Source organism: Tinamus guttatus, unplaced genomic scaffold (assembly GCF_059628265.1).
Source record: "Tinamus guttatus ecotype Peru unplaced genomic scaffold, ASM5962826v1 Tinamus_guttatus_pri_ptg000580l, whole genome shotgun sequence".
Classification (NCBI taxonomy): Eukaryota; Metazoa; Chordata; class Aves; order Tinamiformes; family Tinamidae; genus Tinamus; species Tinamus guttatus.
This window is the reverse complement of record NW_028289114.1, coordinates 703,666-717,427: the sequence shown is the minus strand read 5'-3', so window position 1 is coordinate 717,427 and position 13,762 is coordinate 703,666. Positions and strand designations below refer to the sequence as shown.

General features: G+C 70.5%; 1 protein-coding gene across 1 annotated transcript in view; it reads left to right on the top strand.

Moving 5' to 3' along the window:
- The window catches only part of COL7A1 (collagen type VII alpha 1 chain), a 29,130-nt gene extending 17,970 nt beyond the window's left edge, over positions 1-11,160 (top strand). Inside the window, exons 71-120 of the mRNA XM_088534634.1 lie at positions 8-43; positions 357-401; positions 563-598; positions 732-863; positions 1,020-1,229; positions 1,303-1,338; positions 1,440-1,484; positions 1,553-1,624; positions 1,775-1,819; positions 1,985-2,047; positions 2,138-2,182; positions 2,451-2,486; positions 2,776-2,811; positions 2,953-2,997; positions 3,107-3,139; positions 3,216-3,278; positions 3,365-3,400; positions 3,543-3,623; positions 3,714-3,782; positions 3,885-3,920; positions 4,034-4,075; positions 4,739-4,783; positions 4,878-4,922; positions 5,103-5,138; positions 5,289-5,348; positions 5,482-5,607; positions 5,706-5,777; positions 6,054-6,089; positions 6,183-6,242; positions 6,362-6,406; positions 6,483-6,518; positions 6,631-6,666; positions 6,750-6,806; positions 7,013-7,084; positions 7,262-7,333; positions 7,418-7,453; positions 7,530-7,610; positions 7,681-7,734; positions 7,874-7,927; positions 8,006-8,068; positions 8,206-8,268; positions 8,424-8,540; positions 8,612-8,689; positions 8,773-8,826; positions 8,965-9,013; positions 9,113-9,157; positions 9,588-9,677; positions 10,012-10,098; positions 10,372-10,491; positions 10,979-11,160. Coding sequence (XP_088390760.1) covers positions 8-43; positions 357-401; positions 563-598; positions 732-863; positions 1,020-1,229; positions 1,303-1,338; positions 1,440-1,484; positions 1,553-1,624; positions 1,775-1,819; positions 1,985-2,047; positions 2,138-2,182; positions 2,451-2,486; positions 2,776-2,811; positions 2,953-2,997; positions 3,107-3,139; positions 3,216-3,278; positions 3,365-3,400; positions 3,543-3,623; positions 3,714-3,782; positions 3,885-3,920; positions 4,034-4,075; positions 4,739-4,783; positions 4,878-4,922; positions 5,103-5,138; positions 5,289-5,348; positions 5,482-5,607; positions 5,706-5,777; positions 6,054-6,089; positions 6,183-6,242; positions 6,362-6,406; positions 6,483-6,518; positions 6,631-6,666; positions 6,750-6,806; positions 7,013-7,084; positions 7,262-7,333; positions 7,418-7,453; positions 7,530-7,610; positions 7,681-7,734; positions 7,874-7,927; positions 8,006-8,068; positions 8,206-8,268; positions 8,424-8,540; positions 8,612-8,689; positions 8,773-8,826; positions 8,965-9,013; positions 9,113-9,157; positions 9,588-9,677; positions 10,012-10,098; positions 10,372-10,491; positions 10,979-11,154 — 3,207 coding nt within the window. The 3' untranslated portion in view covers positions 11,155-11,160. The remainder of the gene's footprint in view (positions 1-7; positions 44-356; positions 402-562; positions 599-731; positions 864-1,019; positions 1,230-1,302; positions 1,339-1,439; positions 1,485-1,552; positions 1,625-1,774; positions 1,820-1,984; positions 2,048-2,137; positions 2,183-2,450; positions 2,487-2,775; positions 2,812-2,952; positions 2,998-3,106; positions 3,140-3,215; positions 3,279-3,364; positions 3,401-3,542; positions 3,624-3,713; positions 3,783-3,884; positions 3,921-4,033; positions 4,076-4,738; positions 4,784-4,877; positions 4,923-5,102; positions 5,139-5,288; positions 5,349-5,481; positions 5,608-5,705; positions 5,778-6,053; positions 6,090-6,182; positions 6,243-6,361; positions 6,407-6,482; positions 6,519-6,630; positions 6,667-6,749; positions 6,807-7,012; positions 7,085-7,261; positions 7,334-7,417; positions 7,454-7,529; positions 7,611-7,680; positions 7,735-7,873; positions 7,928-8,005; positions 8,069-8,205; positions 8,269-8,423; positions 8,541-8,611; positions 8,690-8,772; positions 8,827-8,964; positions 9,014-9,112; positions 9,158-9,587; positions 9,678-10,011; positions 10,099-10,371; positions 10,492-10,978) is intronic.
- The last annotated feature ends 2,602 nt before the right edge of the window (positions 11,161-13,762 follow it).

Sequence of the window (13,762 nt, the reverse complement as noted above, 5' to 3'; positions counted from 1 at the left end):
GTTACAGGGGGACCCAGGGGAGCCCGGATCCAGAGGGGAGCCGGTGAGTACCCAGAGCAGAGCACGGCAAGCCGAGAGCGCCCCGGGGCGCTGGGAATCACTGCCCCTTCCCCAGGCAGCTCCTGAAAGCAAGTGCAGGGCCTCTGTGCCCCCACGGTGCCAGGGCCATGAGACAGGGCTGCCCTGTGATGCCCTGCCCGGCCCCATCACCCACAGGCCACACAGGACAGGACTGAAGGACAGGCTCCAAAGAGCCCCACCTCATGCTTCTTGTTCCTGTGTTCACTCTGAAACTACTGAGGGCAGCGTCAGTGCCATGGTAGGTCTTCTCATTCCCTCTCACTTTACAAACCTAGGGTCGACCTGGCAATCCTGGAGCACGCGGTGAGCCTGGCGCAGGAGTGGTAAGTTACCCGCTGGTCTGTCTGACCCCCAAATAAAGCTCCTACCACTGGGAGCTTGGTGAGGCTGGGACGTTATTCCTGGGAGAGTGAAGCCTCCAGAACCCAGATGGGGCAAGCAGGCTGGCACCAGCTTCATTTCTAATGTCCCCATATTGCAGAACATTGAACGGAGCCTGGAATCTCTTGGCATCAAGGTGTGTATCCAGTGGCCCTGGGCCCACACTCATGGGCTGGGGGCTCCTCCTGTCGCTGGCCAAGGAGCACCTGGTCGTGGGGCTGGAGGTGGCTGGATGACCTGCAGGCCCAGCAGCTCCTTGTCCCTTGCAGATTTCCTCCCTCAAGGAGCTCACGGGCGCCTACGACGGGAGCTCGGACTCGTTCCTGCCCGTGTCCGAACGCCTGCGGGGCCAGAAGGGCAGCAGAGGGGAGCCCGGGGAGAGGGGGCTGCCGGGCAGGGAGGTGAGTGAGACCCTGCGCTGTGTCACGCTGCTCCCCGTCCCTGCGCCCGGCTGGCGGCTGCTGCCATCCTGGTGCCTTCGTCCCGCCTAGGGATGCTCTGACGGCCCCAGGGTTTTGGGGTGCCCAGCTGTAGCAGAGCCCTGTTGTGTTTTGCAGGGCTCCATAGGCTTCCCTGGCGAGCGAGGACCCAAAGGTGACAAGGGGGACCAAGGCGCCCCCGGCCCGCAGGGCCCCACGGGTCGTGCCGTGGGCGAACGGGGCCCCGAGGGGCCGCCCGGCCAGCCCGGAGAGCCCGGCAAACCGGGCATCCCGGGGGTGCCGGGCCGGGCCGGCGAGCTCGGGGAGGCCGGGAGGCCCGGTGAGAAGGTGAGTGCCGCCGGGGCGGGCCAGGGCCCTGCCGGCAGGGCTGGCCGTGACGGGCGCCGCGTTGTGTCCCCAGGGCGAGCGAGGTGACAAGGGCGACCGTGGGGAGCAGGTGAGCGGGCACGGGCCGGGGGGAGACAGGGCTCCCCAAGGGGCACCCACGGCTGTGCGCCTCCATCCTGCTGATGGTTGTCCCCTGTGTCTTGTCACCAGGGCAGAGAGGGGTTGCCAGGCCCCCCAGGACCCCCTGGGCCCAAGGTAGGTGCCGCGTGTGGCCTTGCGCCGGGTGGCCCGGGGCTGCCATGCTGACCAGGCCGTGCCCACAGGTGGACGTGGCCGAGGGCAGCCTCATGGGCTTCCCGGGCGAGCGCGGCCCCGCCGGACCCAAGGGAGCCAAGGTGAGAGCTGGGATAAGGTGCCGCAGCATGGTGGGAGCTGGGGTGGGAGTTGGGCATGCGGTGCCAGCCCCCGTGCCAGGGCCGATGGGGCTAGTGCCCGGCAATGGCACTGGGGCAGCGCGGGCTGAGAGCGGCTCCCTCTCCCCGCAGGGCGAGCCGGGCGCCGAGGGCGAGCGCGGAGCCAAAGGAGATAAGGTCTGCGGGTAGTAAGTCTCTCGAGCCTTCTCTGCCTCCCTGCCGCTCTGCGGGCTCGGCCCCGCGCTCTGCTCCCCGCCGGCGCCGCGGGCCGCACTGGGCACGGCCGGCGGCACCGTGAAGCCTCTGAGCCGGCTCTGCAGCCGAGCGCCTCTCCCCACGCAGGGCGAAGCCGGGCCGCGGGGCGAGCGCGGAGAGGCGGGCGAGAAGGGCCGGGACGGCGCCCCGGTGAGTACGACGCGCTGCCCGCGCCCCGGCACCGTCCTGCGCCCCGACACTGTCCCTCATCCCGACACCGTCCCTGTCTCCTCGCTCTAGGGCCTCCCCGGCGAGAGGGGCCTGGCGGGTCCCGAGGGGAAGCCGGTGAGTGGGGCTGGCACGTGGGGCGGGCGGGCTGGCGTGGGGACGGGACGAAGGGGCCGCGCTCCTGCCCCGGGTGCCCGCGGCACTGTTGGCAGCGTTCCCGTGCCGTGGTGCGTCCTTATCCCGCACAGGGATGAGGGGCTTTACGGGGCCTCCCGGCCTGGCCGTAAGTACCGCTCGCCCACGGGGCTGGGTCCAGCGCCCTGGGGCTGCCTCGGCCATCGCTGGGGTGTCACTAACCCACCACCCTGGCCGTGGTTCTTTGCAGGGCTTGCCAGGCTTCCCCGGCGTGCTGGGCCGCCCGGTAGGTGCTTGTGTCACCCGCGTGTCACTGTCCCACTCTGGGCGCGCGTCCAGGACCCGATGGCTGCACCCGCACCTCCCAGTGCCGCGGTGGCCTCGGGCAGCGTTGGGCCCTCGCGTGTCCTGCTGGGAGCTGCCTGGGTTTGGCCCCGCTTTGCATGGGTGCTCGTCCCGTTTCGCGTGGGCACTCGCCAGAGCTGCCAGCGCTGTCCCGCGTCCCCCTGCCAGGGGAAGCATCTTGCAGCATTGCAAATCAGTCCCGGCACTGACTGCATCCTTCGTCTCTTCAGGGCAACCAGGGCGACCCGGGCCCGCCAGGACCTCCGGTAAGGAATTGCCCTGCGTGGCAGTGATGGGGCAAAGTGACGGGCACGTGGGACAGTGTGCCCTTCCTGCCCCGTGGAGCTGTGCCACCCGTGGCACAGGGCTTGGGCTGCCGGGTAGCCACGTCCCCTTGTTCTCCATAGGGCAGCGCCGGCCCGCCAGGTAGCCAGGGCCCGTCTGGGATGAAGGTACGTGGTGGCTCTGCCACAGCAGGCAGAGGGGACGCAGGGCCCTGCTGGGACACGGCGGTGGCTCTGGCTCGCGGCGGGGGCGCTGACACACGCGCTGTCTCTGCAGGGCGACCCGGGGGAGCCCGGCTCCAGCATCCGGGTGAGTCCCGCGCCCTCGCGGCCCCGCGTGCCGGGGGCAGCGCCGCAGCTCCCCGACGCGGCTCTTTGCCTTGCAGGGCTTGCCCGGTCCCCAGGGCAGCATCGGGCTGCCCGGCCCGCCCGGCCCCCCCGGCCTCGTGGTAGGTACCCGGGGTGCCCCCGGCTTGGGAGAGGCCCTCCCCGCTCCCTCCGCTGCGGCTTCACCTTGTGCTCACGTCTCTCGCAGGGCCCGCAGGGTGCCCCCGGGCTGCCAGGACAAGTGGTGAGTGCTCCTTTCCCGCAGCATCCCGTGTCCTGCCCCATCCGGGTGGCAAAACCAGGCCACCGCCGGCGGGCAGCCTCAGGCTCCCCGGGGAGCCCTGCGGGGTGTCTTGATGTCCCCAGCCCCTGCTTTGCCATCGCAGGGGGAGAGCGGGAAGCCGGGCGTGCCGGGCAGGGACGGCGTTCCGGGCAAGGACGGCGAACCGGGACTGCCGGGCAAGATGGTGCGTGGTGGGCACAGCGGGCGGCGGGACGAGGAGCGGGCGTGCGGGGCGCTGCGCCCGCCGGGCTGACGGCCGCGTCCTTTGCGCCAGGGGCTGCCGGGACCTTCGGGCCCTGCCGGCCCCAAAGGAGAGCCAGGGGATGCCGGAGCCCCGGGGCAGGTGAGTGCCGAGTCCTGCAGGTCCTGGCCGGGAGCTGCCCCCGCTCCCGGGAGCGCCTCCGAGCCAGCCCTGCTAACCAGCCCCTTGTCCCCTTCTCCGCAGGCCGTGGCCGGCCCTCCCGGAGCCAAGGGCGAGAAGGTGAGGAGCGGGGAGCGGGTGGGGGCGGCCGTGCCGCGGCGCCCGGTCCTGCCGGGGGTAGCAGGGCCGCGGGGCCGCCTCGGCACCGCCTCACCCGCCGTGTGCCGCTGCAGGGCGAGCCGGCGCTGCTCGAGGGCGTGCTGCTGGGCGAGCCCGTGAGTTGGCCCTCGCCATCCCCCAGTCCCTTGTTATCTCCTCATTGTCCCCTCGCCGTCCCTGTGCCTGCCCCTTGCCGTCCCCTCACCATCTCCCTGCCCCTTGTCATCCCCTCGCCGTCCCTGTGCCTGCCCCTTGCCGTCCCCTTGCTGTCCCTGTGCCTGCCCCTTGCTGTCCCCTTGCCATCTCCTTGCCCCTCGCCCTCCTTGCCCCTTCCTGTCCCTGCCCCTCACTATCTCTTTGCCCCTTACCGTCCCTGCCCCTTGTTATCCCCTTGCCATCCCTGCCCCTCGCCATCCTTGCGCCTGCCCCTTGTCATCCCCTCTGCCCCTTGCTGTCCCCTTGCCCCTCGCCCTCCTTGCCCCCTTCCTGTCCCTGCCCCTCACCATCCCTCTGCCTCTCACCGAGGCAGAGGGCCCCTTGTCGTCCACTCACCATCCCTGTGCCTGCCCCTTGCTGTCCCCGCTGCCCTTCGCTGTCCCCTTGCCATCCCCCTGCCATCCCCCTGCCCTTCGCCCTCCTTGCCCCTCGCCGTCCCCCTGCCCCTCACCGTCCCCTAGCCGTCCCCCTGCCCCTTGCCATCCCCCTGTCCCTGCCCCTCTCTGTCCCTCCGCCTCCTGCTTTGCAAAGCAGACCCTAACGCTGCCCTCCCTGCCTGGCAGGGCTCCAAGGGCGCCCGGGGCCTGCCCGGCCCCAAGGGAGAGAAGGTGAGAGCTGCCGCAGGCAGGGGTGGCGGGGAGCCGCGTCCGCTCCCCTGCGCCAGCCACGCGCCTGGGCCTTTCGCTTCTTTCCCCTTGCCAGGGGGAGCCTGGAGGATTCGGAGAGCCTGGAGACCCCGGGGAAGATGTGAGTAGGAGGCCGGTGGGAATGCTGTGGGGTTGGACCCGCTGGGGCAGCATCGTTGCTGCGGGGTGGGAGCCCCATCCGTGGGGCTGTTTGGAGCGCGGGTGCCCAGCGTGGGCATCGCTGCCCCGTGCACCTCCCGCCTGCTGCTCACACCTCCCCGGTGCTTTGGTGTCTCCACAGGGAGCCAAAGGACCGGCTGGAGCCAAGGGGGAAAAGGTAAGAGCGCCCTTGTCCTAGGCGGGCAGGACGTCTCCTGGGGATGTGGGGCAGCTCTGGGGACCACAGTGCCCCCCAGACCCGCCAGGAGGCCTCTCCTGTGCCTGCCCCACGGGTGACCATCTGCCTGCTCTCTGCCCACCCACACAGGGCTCTCCTGGAGTCGGTGCACGGGGACCCCCGGGACAGGACGGACCTCCTGGCTTGAAGGTGACTCGTGTCCCTGCATCGCTCCAGCTCTGCTCGTGTCCCCAGCCGCCCAGGTTGTATCCGGCTTGCCTGGCTGCAGGAGACGCTTGTTCCCGGGGGGGCTGTTTCCCCATCTTTCCCCTCTCTGCTCCAGGGTGACACTGGATTGCCAGGCCCACCGGGGCCGCCGGGCCTGGCAGGAGTCACCGGGACCCCGGGGCAGCCAGGCCTGAGAGGAGAGAGCGGCCAGCCCGGCCCGCCGGGTGCCCCCGGAGAGAGGGTAAAGGCGCCGGCCCCGCGTGTCCTCGCGGCCTCCCCGCTGCACCGGGCGCCGTGGGGCAGCCCCCTCTGCGCCGCTCACCCGCGTCTCTCTCCAAGGGACCCACGGGCATCCCTGGGCGAGACGGCCCACCTGGACCGGCAGGACCGCCAGGGCCCCAAGGGCCAGCAGTGAGTGTGTGCCCCCAGTGCCACCAGGTCCCTGAGGCTGGGGGACAGCGGCAGGGGTGTCCCTGGGGGCCGTGCTGGGGCTTGTGCCTGCTCTGCGGGCCAGAGCTGGGCAGGAAGATCTGCAGAGCCCGGACGGAGGGGGGTTTTGGGGTATCCGGCACCACATTCCTGCGGTGGGACTGGGGCAGCCGGGACCTCCTCATCCCGGGGGCAGCCCCAGAGGAGCTCCCCAGTGCCACGGGAAGCCGCTAAGCTCATCCATCCCCTTCATTTCAGGGCGCACAAGGGCTGTCCGGACCGAAGGGTGACAAGGTAGGACACGGCGTGCAGAGGGGCTGCGCTGTGACCACGCGCGTGTCACGACAAGGACACTAAGGAGTCCTCGCTTCTGTCCCCGCTGTGCAGGGGGAGCCAGGGGCCGGGCTGCCGGGAGCCAGAGGCGAGCGAGGAGACCCAGGCCCGCGGGTGGGTACCGCTGCCACCAGCTCCGGGGGTGCCCGCGCTGCCTGGCACCGCGGGTGGCTCTGCGCTGGGGATGCTCCTGCTCCCGGCCCACCGTTTCGCTCCCTTGTTTCCTCCTGCAGGGTGACGATGGGCGCCCGGGGCTGGAAGGCGACCGCGGACCGGCGGTAAATTCCCCCCCATACCCCTGCCTGCATCTCCAGCCCCCTTCCTGCCTCACCGTGCCCGTCCTCTCTCCTGCAGGGCCTGCCCGGGATCCGTGGAGAGCGCGGGGACAAGGTAGGGCAGCGCTGCGGGCGCTGGGGCTGAGCCCCACGGCTCCGGAGGGCCGGGGTCCCCGTGCGGGGCTGCTGCCCGCTCCGAGGGTCTCACCCTCCACCCTTTCCTGCAGGGAGACGTTGGGGCCGTGGGGCCCAAAGGAGACAAGGTGGGTGCCGGGGCTGGGCCAGGGGCAGCGCGGGGGGCTTGGCGCTGCCCCCGTCACCTCCGCCTCCCCCGTGTCCCGAGCAGGGCGACACCGTCGTGGTGGAGGGGCCTGCTGGAGCGCGGGGCAGCAAGGGGGAGCCGGTAAGAGCCTGTCCCCGTCCCGTCCTCCTTGTCCCTCTCCCCGTCCCCATCCTGTCCTCCCTGTCCCCATGGGCAGCTCCTGGCTGGACCTGCTCTTCCAACCTGTCATCGGAGAGATCCCCTGTGGCCGCATGGCCAAACCCCGGCAGGGTCTCTCCTCCTCATCCCTCCTGCATCCCCGACCCCTTCTTCTCTTTCCCGCTCAGGGAGAGCGTGGCCTGAAGGGCACGGAAGGGGACAAAGGGGACAAGGGGGAGCAGGGCATCCCTGGAGAGAAGGTAGGGGGCTGCAGGCAGGGCTGGGGGCCATGGCACCAGAGCGTGCACGGCCCCGGGCCCTGGCACAGCTTGTGGCGCCCAGCACGGTGCTCGGCACCCAGCACGGAGAACTGCTGGAGCTGGTGTCGGGCACGGCCGTGCGGCGGCTCCAGGCGTCTCCGTGGCCTGCACTTGCAGGGGGCACGGGGCGAGCAAGGTGAGAAGGGCTCCACGGGCTTCCCCGGGGCGCGCGGCCCCGGCGGGCAGAAGGTGAGAGCTGGGCGGCCGCTCGGGGGGCGCAGGGCCCTCGGCGGCCCTGGCCCTGACCCCTGCCTTTGCCTTCGCCTTTTCCAGGGAGAAGTAGGTGCAGCGGGAGAGCCCGGTGAGCCGGTGAGGACCTGCTTCACCCCTGCGGGGAAGGAGCCCCGCATTGCTCCGTGTCACACTGCATTTGCCTTTCCCGCAGGGCCAGCCGGGCCGGGACGGCATCCCCGGAGCGCGAGGAGAGAAGGGCGACGTGGGCCCCCTGGGCATGCGCGGCCCCAAGGTGCGTTGTCCCCAGGCGGGCAGGCCCCGCGCGGGGCATCGCGGCTCCACTGCCTGCCCTCTCCACACAGGGCGACCGCGGCGTGAAAGGCGCCTGTGGCCTCGATGGCGACAAGGGCGAGAAGGTGAGTGCTGGGGAAGCCTGGCTGGTGCCTGTGGCTGTCACAGCGTGTCCTGTGGGCATCCGCGAGCAGGGAGGTGGCTGAGGGCCAAGCTGAGCGCTGCCTCTCGCTGAGCACCCTGTGTCTCTCCTGCCTGCTGCAGGGAGAGCCGGGGATCCCAGGCCGCTCCGGGCTGCCGGGGAGGAAGGGCGACCCGGTAAGCACAGCGCTGGCACCGCGGTGAGGGGACAGGGACACGCGGCCCGCGGCTCGCCAGCATCTGCTTTGCCCCTAGGGAGAGCTGGGCCTGTCCGGAGCACCGGGCGTCCCCGGGAAGGAGGGACTCATGGGGCCCAAGGTAGGTCCAGGTGGCTCCTGGAGGCCTTGGTGACATCTGCGGCCACCCAGCGCCATGAAGCCGCAGGGCCGGTCCCTGCTGTGGCTGCGCAGCCGGGAAGCTGCGGCCGCCCTTCCCAACCCTCCTTCCTTCCGCAGGGCGACCGGGGCTTCGACGGGCAGCAGGGAGCCAAGGGAGACCAGGGGGAGAAAGGAGCTCGGGTGAGCAAGCCGTAAGGGTGCAGGGCCCCGGCGCTGCGGTGCTGTGACCAGGGGCCAACGTCCCCTAGGAGCCGTCCCCAATGCTGGGTGATGCTGCGGAGCCCAGCGGCTGCGGCGATAGCGGGACCCCAGCCTGACCCTGTGCTCTCCCCTAGGGCGCTCCAGGCGTTATCGGTGCCCCCGGCCCGCGGGGCAGCGACGGGGCGCCCGGCCCTCCCGGCCCGCCGGGCATCGTTGGCCCCCGCGGTCCCGAGGGGATGCAGGGCCAGAAGGTGAGTGCCGGGGCCGCGGGGCTGAGCGGGGCTCGCTGCGACGGGCCCGCGCGCACACGTGTCCCTTGCAGGGCGAGCGGGGCCCCGCCGGCGAGGCGGTGACGGGCGCGCGCGGCGTCCCCGGCATCCCCGGAGAGAGAGGAGAGCAGGTTGGTGGCGGGCGCCCGGCGGCGCGTGGAGCTCGACGGAGCCCTGGAGCGGGCGTCCCACTCCTGCCTGTGCTCATCCCTAGGGCAGCCCGGGCCCCCAGGGCCTGCGCGGGGAGAAGGGCGAGCAGGCCATGACGGTAAGGGGCACGGGGAGGCGCGAGCGGCGCCAGCGCGTGGCACCGGGGTCACCGGGACGGGAGCCAGGGAGGAGGCCTTTCCTCATGGCTAACAGCGCTTTCCCTCGCTGCAACCCGCTCCCTCTGTCCTCCTGCCAGGAGGAGGAGATCCGGGCCTTCGTGCGGCAGGAGATGGGCCAGCACTGCGGTGAGCAGCCGGCCCCTGGCCCCACGGCGGTGCCGCCCGGCCCGGGCGCTGGTGCCGGTGTCGCGGGCGCTCACACCGCCCTCTCGTCTCTCCCGCCAGCCTGCGGAGGCCACTTCCCACGCCTGGATCCGCGTGAGCACTCAGGTTCCCGCAGCCGTTCCTCCCCTCTCCCTGCAGCCCCGCGCGCGGCACCGGCTCCCGTGCCGAGCGGGGCCGCGCTCCCAGCTCGGTGCTGAGCTGGTCCGTGCCGAGCAGGTCTGAGCCCCCCACATGCTGCAGGTTTCCCTGGAGGTCACCAGGGCCCTCCGGGAGCCACTTTCCCTGCAGCCGGTGCCAGGACACCCGGCTGTGTCCGTGCCTGGAGCTGCTGGGGGCTGGGGCAGCTCCAGGAGGAGGAAGAGGAGGAGGAGGGTTGGGCTGCAGCAGCGCTCAGGGCAGGAGGCCAGGAGTGCCCGAGGCTGCCAAGACGAGGAGGGAGCGGGGGCCGTTCCGGCCGTGGGGCAGCGGGAGCCCCGGTGGGAACCAGGAGCCGCCAGGGCCGCGGCGGCCGTGAGACGGGTGCTTTGTCTCCAAGGAGGCTGGGGGACTCATGCCAGGAACAGCTTTAACTTGGCCAGGGGAAGAGGAAGACGCGTCCGCCAAGAGAGGGAGCGCGGCCGAGCAGGTGACGGAGAGCCCGGAGCGCCGCCCCGGCTGCAGCGCCGGCGGGATCGGGCGCCCGTGGGCCCTGGTTCCACTCAGGGTTCCGGGCACGTGCCCTTGAGTGGGACAGTCAGTGGTGGCTGCGGGTGTGCGTGTCCCTGCCACGCTGCGGCGTACCCGGGGGCACCGCCGGACCCCCATCCCCAGGCCGTGTTTCCCGAAGGATCCTCTCCTCCAGGAGCGGGCGTTCGATGCCAGCTGCAATAGCATTTTCCCTGCCAGGGGCCGGAGGGACGTGCCCCGGGCTCCCCTCGCATCCTCTTGATGTCTGTGCCGTCTCCTTCCCCCCTTCCCAGGTCTCCTCCCCAACTATCCATCCACCCAACCGTTCCCTGCCCATGTAGTCCCTGTGCTTAAGTTGTCGCACGCGGAGGAAGAGGAGGGTGAGTGTCATCCCTGTGCTCCCGTCTCGTAGCTCCCCCTTTCCCCTGCTCTGCCTGTGTGTCCTGGTGTGTCCCTGCCCCTCGTGGCGGGTGCCAAGGGGGATGCCCAGCTCCCCGTGGCGGTGCAGGTGGCTAGTGTGTGCATGCATGCACGTGCATGCATGGGTGCGCGCATGCGTGTGCATGTGCAAGCAAGGGGCTGCGGGAGGGAGGTAGAGGGGACGAATGGGCTCTCGGACCCAGGTCCCCTCACGAGGCGGTCTTGCCTCCCAGGGCCGGACACGCAAGCCGTAGCTGACGCCAGCGACCTGGAGTACGAGAACGCGTACACGGAGGAGGACTACGAGGAGTCCGCGGAGGCGGACGGCGCGGAGCAGCCTGCGGCGCGTGACGGTGAGTAGCACCACGTGGGCAACAACGTGTGCTGGGGCAGGGCGAGTTCCTTTGCACAGCAAAGCCCCCAGCAGCCCGGGGAGGGTCCCCACGGAGGGCTGCTGCTGTCACCGTGTCCCCCCGCCGCCTCCGCTGCCAGCCCTCCTGGTGCAGAGACTGCCCAGGGCAGCGTCATCCCCCTGCCCCAACCGCCTCCCGCATGGAGCCCTTCCCTGCCATTCCCTTTTCGTGATGTTCCCCTTCCCACAAGGGCTGCTCCGCTGCGGAGCCGCAGCCTCCTGCCCCAGCGCTGCCCGTGCGGCCCCGCGCACGGATGGTGGCAAAGGGAGCCCGCGGGGCAGGGTGAGCGGCGGAGCCCGCGCGCCCCGTGCGCTCCCCACGGCAGGACCCGGGCCACGGGAAGCGGGGAGGCAGGAGACGCCGTCCCGGGCTGGGCAGCAGCCCTGGCGCGCGGCAGGTCGCTCACGGCGCGCGGTGGTGCCCGCAGCGCCCCGCTGCAGCCAGCCGCTGGACGAGGGCGAGTGCCGCCGCTACACGCTGCGCTGGTACTACAACCAAAGAGCCGCCGAGTGCCGGCCCTTCGTCTACGGCGGCTGCCGGGGCAGCCTCAACCGCTTCGAGAGCCGCGAGGACTGCGAGCGCCTGTGCGGGCGCCGCGCGTAGGCAGGTGGGCGCTCGGGGCCGCGGCCACCCAGGGAGTATTGCAGTCCTTTGGGGAGCATCACGGCCACCCGGGAGCACTGCGGTCCCTTGGGGAGCATCACGGCCATGCCGGGAGCACTGCGGTCCCTTGGGGATCATCGTGGCCACCCTAGGAGCATCACGGTCCCTCAGCGAGCATTGCAGTCCCTTGGGGAGCATCGCGGTCCCTTGGGGATCATCGTGGCCACCCTAGGAGCATCACGGTCCCTTGGGGAGCATCATGACCACCTGGGGAGCATCGCGGTCGCTCAGGGAGCATTACAGCCACCTGGGGAGCATTGTGGCCACCCTAGGAGCATCACGGTCCCTCGGGGAGCGTCGTGGTCCCTTGGGGATCATCGTGGCCACCCTGGGAGCATCACGGGCACCTTGGGAGAATTGTGGCCATCTTGGGAGCATCATGGCCACCCTGGGCACCTTGCAGCCCCTCAGGAAGCACCACGGCCCCTTGGGGAGCACCGTGGCCCCGGGCCGGGCGCAGATGCCCCCTCTTTCCCCGCAGGTGCCCATGGTGTGGCCGGCGGCAGCGCCGCGGGCAGGACGAGGGCGCGAGGGCTCTGCCTCCGAGCTCGGCCGTGCCGGGAGAGCCGCCGCGGGGCTCCCCGCGGCCCCGGCGCGCTCCGCTCCGGGCCCCGGCAGCCTCGCTGCCCTCCTCCTCCGGGGGCAGGCGTCCCTCGGGCCCCGGCAGGAACCTGGTGCTATTTCTAATGTGTCTTTTTGTTGCTCATGTATTTGTTTTCATTTTTTGTTGTTTTTTTTTTTTTTAATTCCAGTTGGTTTTATTTTCCATTAAGGTGAGATTTCTGTCAAATGGGATACCCAATTCCCCCCATCCTTTTATAACCTCCTTTCCAACCTGGAGTTTTCCCAGTTTCTTTGATGTTTAACTTATTTGCTGCTCTCGGCACAGCTCCTGGCCCCCGGCTCCCTCTCCAGGGCCCTGGGCCCGTTGCAGCAGGAGCAGCAGAGGCTTCGGGCTGCTCTCATGTTCTCATGTCCCTCCCCGAGTTCCGCAAGGCCCCCGAAACCCTGTGGGACACCTAGAGCCCCCCCTAAGCCCCTTTGCTGCAAGCCAGAGCCGCCTCGGGAGCAGCAGGGCCAAAGGGGACTCTCATTCCCACTTAGCCAGGGCAAAGGGGGCATCCCCGAGCCCCCTTGCCTGCTCTCTGCGACCTGCTGCATTTGAATAAATTTCACCTTAATCTCAACCGGGTCCCGATTCCCTTTTTGTGGGTGTGACGGTTTGGCAAAGACCTGCAAGGAGGCTGGAGCCTCTCTCCACGCGCTGCCCTCTCGCTCGCGCCTCTCTCCACGCACTGCCCTCTCGCTCGTGCGGCTGCCGGCAGCGCCCGGCGCCGGTGCTGCGTCCGAGGCGGTTCCTGCGCTCGGAGGCTCCCTTGGACACTCTGCGGAAGCGGCGGTTGCTCCTGGGGGTCTCCCGCTGCCGTCAGTGACCCCCAGGCAGGCACAGCGTGACGTGGCAGCACGTGGTGCCGCGGGCTGCACCGGGTGAATCGGCGCCGCGGGCTAAATTGGGCGGCTCTGGCAGCCCGGGGGGCATCTCCCCCGCGGCCGCGGCGGGAGGAGGAACAGAGCGGCCTTGTGTCCCGGCACGGGTCACCCCGCGGCCACCGCGCCGGGGAGCAGCGTCACCCCCCGGGCTGAGCACCAGCCAACTCATCTCAGGAAGGGGCCTGAGCGCCCCTCTGGCGCGGGGGCTCCAGGCTGCAAGGGGGGACACAAGAGCAGCGGTGTCCCCCGGCCTGGCTCGTGCGGGCCCCATTCACGGGCCTGCCTGGCTCATGCCCCTCTGCCAGGGCACGGTGCTGGCCGGTGGCATTGGCCCTACGCGTTTTGTCCCCTCCTTGCACGACTAAGCAAGGCTGACGGGAGCAGGAATCCCCAGCTGGATGGAAAAACCCATCTCCGGCGTCAGGCGTGAAACGATGGCGCTTGGGCCGCCCCGCGTTCCCGGAACCCCCTGCAACGGCGGCTCGTGGTGCTGCAGGGGGCAAACGCCACCCACGTCCCGGGATGATTTCATCTGCTCTTAGGCAAAATGTAATAACAACATTAATAACCCCCGGAGCAGCGGGAGGGGGGGCTGGGGGCAGGATAAGAGCCCGCGGGCAGCCCCAGACCCTCGGAGCCGGGCGCAGGGGCCGCACGAGGATACGGATCCCGCCGGGAATGGTGAGCTGGCAGGCGGGAATGACGAGCGCAGCCCGCGGCGGCGCTGCCGGTGGCGCGGGGGTGGCTGCTCTTCCCGTGCCCTCGGTGCTGCTCGTTAATCCGTGTCCGGCTGCGCGCTCCGGGCAGCGCGATCCCGGCCCGCGCTGGGGAAAGCCGGGCGGGTTGGAGCGGCGGCAGCTCCAGCATCCATCCCCGGGAGCAGGACGGCATCCGGACGGAGAGGCAGGCCCTGGGGCTGCGCTCAGCTCAGTGCACATGTGCCCCATCGTTCCATGGTCAGCTACCCACTGCTGTTTTAAGGAAAATTGCCCAGTGTCCTGGCAGGTGGGCAGCGTTATCCTTAGAAAGTCCCTGGGCTGAGCGCATTTTCCAGCAG